Raw genomic sequence first — 7,500 nt, forward strand, 5'->3', positions numbered from 1 at the left:
CTGGGTTCTGGTTCTCTTCTCTAGCTACAGTGACTCACTGATGATCTCATCCAGAGTTCATCAGCTCTGTCACAGGGCCAAAGCCCTCAGAATGGGCACCTCCCTGAAGAACAGGGTCTATTTGCCATGAGGCTCTCTCAATTCGGGGGGCCTGGTATTGTCTGTTGTCAAAATAGCTGCCCAAAAGGGACAGATAACTTTTTCTGCAAACTCAGAGCCAAGAGGGCTGCTGGCCTCAGCTACCTTTTCCCTTCCACAAAAAGAACTGCCCTCTAAGAAGGAATTTCTGATGATGAGGCTCAGGGAATCTAAGGGTTGAATTTGCCCCCAGTCAATGACTTTATTTGGCACCAAAATACAGGAGTTCCAGGCAGAGGCAGTTTTATTCTGGAAGAATACACTGAAACACATTCTGAGCTTGGCTCCTGTTTGAGTGGGGGTGTGGTTGCCTGCAGCAGGAAGGGTGGTAGAGTGGGTGGCAGGTTCCCTTGCCAACAAGGAATTGATGGATTCTTAGCCCAGAAGTCAAGCGAGCAGAGTGGCTAAGGGGCAAGGCAGGAAGCAAGTATGAAGGGTGGCTGATCTGAGAGTCTTGGGAGCCCCTGCCACCACTCAGTTATGGCTCTCTGAACTGTGGCCTTTCTGAGAACAGTCTGTGACTTCAGGAGTTCTAGGCATAGGGAGTTACTGGCATGACTTGGCTCACTTTGACTTTGTTTGTGGGAAATGGTACTTAAAATTCAAGATTGTGTCTGATCCCGGTCCCTTCTTTGGTCTCCCTGGTTTGGCTTTGCTGTGAGGGATGAGGGAGGGATGGGTACACAAGGCCAACTGTAATATCAACACTAGTGGCTCCTCTATTGCTTTTTGTTTTAATTGTTATTGTTATCAGCAATTAAAACAAAAAGCAAGAGAGGAGCAGTTAACCGTGTATTGAACCTTTGCTAGGTGTCTGGACTGCGACAAGAGCTTTACATTTTTAATTGCTGTCACACACAAAGCAACCGGTATTATGTTATTATTATTAATACAGATATTATTATAATTCCCATTTAACAAATAGTATAGCAGAAGAGCTAAGACATTGTACTCACAGAGGCTGGGGTTCAAATTCCAGCTTTGCTTCTTTAGCAGCTTTGTAAGCTTGTCAGTTTACCTTGCTAAGCTTGTTTTCTCAGTTGTGTGTGTGGGGGGGTGCGGATAATAATCTATCCCCTTCAGTCTGAAATGAGACATTGTAAAGTGCCTGGCACATTGTAGGTCCTTGGTAAATGGTCAGGATCACTGCTACCAAGAAGAGAACTGGGTGTTGCCTAAATTCTGGGCCTGTCTGGGTCACAAGCTACAGCTGGGTGATCTTGAGAAAATCACCTCCTCAAAATCACTTCCTTTTGCAGGGCTCGCTTTACTCCAGGGGTTCTCAAAAGTGTGGTCCCTGGACCAACAAAGAATACCAGCATCACCTGAGGACTCGTCAAAGACAAAAATTCCCAAGATCCACCCAGACCTAACATTCTGGGGATGGGGCCCAGAAACCTGTGTTGTTTGGACAAGCCCTCCCTGTGCTTCTGATGCACACTCAAATTTGACAGCCACTGATTTACAAAATGGGCTGGCTGAAATTGAATCAACCCTTTAGAGTCCCTCTCTAATACTAATATTCTGTGATTGTCTCTCCTGGCAGAGAGCCACATGCTGACTCCCTAAGGACAGTGACAGGCCAGAAACAATTCTAGACTCACTGGCGGCAGGGAAACAGAACATAAGCCCCAGTGGAGTTCTTACACTTTTAGTCTTTGGGATCCTGCCCACTCCTGTTTCCATATGTTGTCTTGTCTCCCATTTTACCACATCTCTCCAGTGCCCCAGTGTCCATATTTTTCACTGTTTCCCTTCTTTCTTTTTGGCCTTATCTCCTTCTTATTTGTGGCACGGGTGCCTCTGGGTTGTTCTGCTTTCTCCCATGACAGGGCTGGCCAAGGCGGGAGAGGGATGTGGTAATTTGGCTAACTAACCAGTATGCCCTGTGTCTTGCAGTGACGTGTGTGTGCAGTGGTGTCCACTCTCCCGGCACTGCAGCACTGAGAAAAGCAGCTCCATTGGCAGCATGGAAAGCCTGGAACAACCAGGCCAAACTTCCTACGAGGGCCACCTCTTGCCCATGGATCAGAACATGTACCCCAACCAGCGTGACTCAGCCTATAGCTCCTTCTCAGCCAGCTCAAATGCCTCTGACTGTGCCCTTTCCCTCAGGCCAGAGGACCCAGGCTCTGCAGACTGCATCATGCAAGGCCCAGGGCCAACGAAAGCCCCCAATGGCCGGCCCAATGTAGCTGAGACCTCCGGAGGTAGCCGGCGCACCAATGGGGGCTACATGACTCCAAGCTCCCAGATGTCATCCCGCCCACAGGAGTCCCACCACTCTGGGCCTGCCAAGGCTACCAGAGGCCCACCACAGCCTCCAGTGAGGCGAGACAGTCTTCAGGCCTCCAGAGCCCAGCTCCTCAATGGAGAACAGCGCCAGGCCTCTGAGCCTGTGGACTCCTTGCAACAGAAAGAGATAGTGAGCTTAGGCACTGTTCTATCCCCAAGGAACCCTAACAGATTCTGCTGCCTCAGCGGGCAAGACCAAGTGACAAATGAGGGCCATGAGAACTGTGAGCTCAGCCAAGCTCCTGAATCTAGCCAGCAGGACTCTGAGAATCTACTGATGGAGGCCTCAGCCAAAGCTGTTGGATTCCCAAAAGTGTATGACAAAACTTTCAGCATAGATTCCAGCCCACTCAACAAGGCTTCACCAGAGCCAGCTAAGGCTGCTTCTGTTGGCACCCCTTCACACCTCACAGGACCCATGGGGCATCGCCATAGTGCCCCTGAACAGCTTCTGGCATCCCACTTACAGCATGTACACCTTGATATGAGGGGCAGCAAGGGGATAGAGCTCCCAACTGGACAGGATGGGCATGAGTGGACTCTGTCACCTTTGCATAACAGTCACACAGGGAAGAAAAGTCCATGTCACCCCACAAGAGGAACTCAGGACCAGCCCATCAAAGAGAGAAAGACCAGGCAAGTGGATGACAGGCCTCTGGGTTCAGGGCACCAGAGTTTGAGCAGTTCCCCACATGGAGAGGCTGATGGACACCCTCCAGAGAGAGGTTTCCAGGACCCAAACAGAGCCTGCAGAGCAGGCAGTGAACTAGCCAGCCAGCAGCCCTCTGCCTCTGGCTCCCTTGTTCAACAAACCAGGGATTGTTCTTCAACCACTAAAGTAGCTGACAGCACAGAGGCTACTGAAGAAGGGGACAGTGAACCAAAGGAATGTGGCCGGGTGGGTGGGAGACGAAATGGTGGGCCCCGGGGCCGCTCAATCCAAAACCGGCGGAAGAGTGAGCGTTTTGCTACCAATCTGCGTAATGAGATTCAGAGGAGGAAGGCCCAGCTTCAGAAGAGCAAGAATCCCTTGTCACAGCTGTGTGACACTAAGGAGCCAGTGGAAGAGACTGAGGAGCCCCTAGAAAGTACTTCATTTCCTGCCTCAAACTCATCTCTTCTGTCTTCATGTAAAAAACCACCTAGCCCCAGGGACAAGCTCTTCAACAAGAGCATGATACTCAGGGCTAGGTCTTCAGAGTGCCTCAGCCAAGCCCCTGAGAGCCATGAATCTAGGACAGGATTAGAGGGACAAAGAAGCCCTGGCCAGAGGCCTGGCCAGCCTTCTTTGGGCCTGAATGCCTGGTGGAAAGCGTCTGACCCATCTTCCTCAGACCCTGAGAAAACAAATGTTCACCGTGGAGTCCATGGAGGTCACTGGAGATGGTCTCCAGAGCACAACCTGCAGCCACATGTGGCACTAGCCATGGAAGGCCCTTCTAACCCAAGTGACAGCAAGGAACTGAAGGCTTCTACTGCCCAAGCTGGTGATGAAGCCATCCTCCTGCCCTTTGCAGACAGAAGAAAGTTCTTTGAAGAGAGTAGCAAATCCTTATCTACATCACATTTGCCAGGTTTAACCACTCATAGCAATAAGACTTTTACCCAGAGACCAAAACCTATAGACCAAAACTTCCAGCCAATGAGCTCTAGCTATAGGGAATTGAGGCACCATCCAATGGACCAATCATATCATTCCACAGACCAACCATATCATGCCACAGACAAATCATATCATTCGATGTCACCCCTTCAGTCAGAAACTCCTACATACTCAGAATGTTTTGCAAGCAAAGGTATAGAACAATCCATGTGCTGTAAGCCGCTGCACTGTGGGGATTTTGACTACCGCAGGACCTGCTCCTACTCCTGCAGTGTCCAGGGCGCCGTAGTCCATGACCCTTGCATGTATTGTTCTGGGGAAATCTGCCCTGCTTTGCGAAAGAGAAATATGATGCCAAACTGCTACAACTGTCGGTGCCACCACCACCAATGCATCCGGTGTTCAGCTTGCTATCATAATCCACAGCACAGTAGTCCTGAGGATGGCAGCTTGGCACCTGGCAATACTTGGAAACCTAGGAAGCCAACAGTGCAGGTGAGGACTTGGTTCTTAGATGGGTTTGCTTCCATTATTCTCTCAGTGAGGAGAAAGCAAGGTAAATCATTGGAAAATAAAATTACAATTCCTTGAAGAATTGTAATAAGGAATAAGAATAAGGAATAAGAATTCCTTGAAGCTATTCCTTCTCCACGTGGTAGCTTAGTAACCTTGGGCAAGACACTCAGCCACCAAAATCACAGTTAACCCATCTTTAGATGAAAATGACTTTTGCCTCACAAAATGGACTGAACCGGGATGTATATCCTGACTGTAAAATTGGTATCTGAGTGACCTTTAGCAAGTCATTTAACCACCAAAACTTGCATTACCTGAATTTTTTAAAATGTTATTTATTTACTTTGAGAGAGAGAGAGAGAGAGAGAGAGAGAGAGAGAGAGCATGAGCAGGGTAGGGGCATGGAGGGGAGAGAGAATCCCAAGCAGGCTCTGCTTTGTCAGCATAAACCCCGATGTGGGGCTTGAACTCACAAACCATGGGATCCTAACCCGAGCCGAAACCACAAGTCAGATGGTCAACCAACTGAGCCACCCAGGTGCCCCCCAGTTAAATGATTTTAATGGGGGGGAAACAGAGTTTTTACCTTATAAAATGGCCAATACTGAGAAAAGTCTTATTACCTCATCTCTAAAGTGGAGGAAAATAATGGCTGCCTCATAGATCAGTTGTGAGGATCAAGCAGGTCTAGTGCCTGACAGAAAATAGCATTTATTCTCTTCTCATTCCTGCTTAAAAAACTACTTCCACCTGCAAAATTTGGAAATGTCCCTCAGGTTTTCTAAAGAACAAATCCTTATGCCCTTCTCCAGCCTACATTTGTAATGGACCCAGGTCTAGACTAGCTGTTGCTATACCCTGGTTGTGACCTACACCCCCCCAAACACAGGCTACCACCATCCCCCAAGGGACTACTGGGAGGATCCCCTATGTCCTTCACTGTCAGATTCCTTCCCCATGGCTTCCCTAGTGCCACCTTTTGGCTGCTGCACTAAAATCAGAAGTTAATTCCTGTGTTGAACCATTGTTGCAGAGGTAGACACTTCTGAAAAACTTAGTGTATGGAGTTTTTCAATACACATTCTTTAAAAAAAAGGAACCTTAGGGTTAAAAGAAGCCTTACACAAGAGTATATGCTATTCCTTTTATGTAACATTCTATAACAGCTATTCTGTGGGAAACAAGAAAACAGTGGTTACCTACAGAAGGTGCCACAGAGATTGAGCGGGGAAAAGGCATGAGGGAACTTTATCAGATGGTGATAATGTTCTGTATCTTGATAAGCGTTTGAGTTACACAGGTGTATGCATTCACTGAAACTCAACAAATGTGCACTTAATATTTGTGCATTTCCCTGCAAGTAAAGTTTACCTAAAAACATTATAAACAAGTATCAAACTTTATTTAGTATGTATGCTGAAGTTTTTGAAGTATATTGATGTACACAACTTATAGTTTCCAGCATACAAATGTTGCACATATTTTGCTATTTACCCCTAGAATTTCCCGTTTTTGATGCTATTGTAAATAGTATCATTTTCTTTTTTCTTTTTTTTTTAAAATGTTTTATTTATTTCTAGGAGAGAGAGAGAGAGACAGCGTGAGCAAGGGAGGGTCAGAGTGAGAGGGAGTCACAGACTGAAACAGGCTCCAGGCTCTGAGACGGCAGTCAGCACAGAGCCCGACGCGGGGCTCGAACCCACGAACCACAAGATCATGACCTAAGCGAAAGTCGGACGCTTAACCGACTAAGCCACCCAGGCGCCCCAATAGTATCATTTTCTTAATGTCAGGTTAAAATTCATTGTTAATACTATATGGAAATATAATTTAATTTTGTATATTGGTCCTGCATCCTTCAACCTTGCCAAACTCACTAGTTTTAGTAGCTTTGTGGTAGATTTTAAAAGATTTCCTACATAGACAATCATGTCATCTGCAAACAAAACTGTATTTTTATCTTCCTTTCCATTGTGTATACATTTTCTAGGGGAAGGGGGCCTTATTGCACTGTCTAGGACCTCCAACACAATGTATAGTAGAAATAGTAAGTGTGGCTAGTGTTTCATTGTCCCTCATCTTTCCCTATTAAGTTTGATGTTAGCTATAGGTTTGCCATAGATGCCCTTTGATGGGTTGAGGAAGTTTTCTTTCATTCCTAGTTTGCTGAGAGCTTTCATCAGGAGCAGATGCTAGATTTCTTAAAATGCTTTGTCTATATCTATTGAAATGACCCTAAAGTTTTCTCTTTTACTCTATGGATATGGTGAATTCTATTGATTGATTTTTGAAATAAGAACAAGATTAGCATTGACAGATTAAATCCTACTTGGTCATGACATAGTGTCCTTTTTATATATTACTAGATCTGATTTGCTAATATTTTGTTAGGGATATTTTTGTTTATGATGATCAGGGATTTTAGTCTGTAGTTTTCTTCTAATGTCCTTGCCTGGTTTTCATGACAAGGTGCTGGCCTTACCAAAGACGTCAAGAGGTAGTCCCTCCCCTTCCATCTTCAAGAAGAGTTTGCATAGAATTGGTATTATTTCCTCCTTAAATGTTTAGAATTTATCATTGAAATAATTGGAACCTGGAGNTTCCATTTCTTTGATAGATACAGGTCATTTCGGTTACCTTTTCCTTCTTGAGTGAGCTTTGTTAATTCATCAAGAAAAATCTATTTCCTTTAAGTTTTCAAATTTATGGCGATAAAGCTCTTTGTCACTTTAAAAATGCATCAAGAGTGTAAGACGGATTGGTGGGTGGGTAGGGGAGTGAATATGTATGGAATCAGGTAGAGGTAGTAACATAATCATTGTAGAATCTAAGTGGTGGGTATATGGGTAATTGTAAACTTGTTCAACTTTTCTGGATGCTTGAAAATACTTATGACAAAATATTGAAGCAAAGAGGAGAGGAAATATAAAATAATGGTTAAAAGGGCA

General features: G+C 45.6%; 1 protein-coding gene across 1 annotated transcript in view; it reads left to right on the plus strand.

Moving 5' to 3' along the window:
* The window catches only part of SHROOM4 (shroom family member 4), a gene marked incomplete at its 5' end in the record, with an annotated part of 44,721 nt that overhangs the window by 486 nt on the left and 36,735 nt on the right, over positions 1-7,500 (plus strand). Inside the window, one exon of the mRNA XM_077760795.1 lies at positions 2,038-4,531. Coding sequence (XP_077616921.1) covers positions 2,038-4,531 — 2,494 coding nt within the window. The remainder of the gene's footprint in view (positions 1-2,037; positions 4,532-7,500) is intronic.

Source organism: Crocuta crocuta, unplaced genomic scaffold (assembly GCF_008692635.1).
Source record: "Crocuta crocuta isolate KB4526 unplaced genomic scaffold, BGI_CrCroc_1.0 scaffold2443, whole genome shotgun sequence".
NCBI lineage: Eukaryota > Metazoa > Chordata > Mammalia > Carnivora > Hyaenidae > Crocuta > Crocuta crocuta.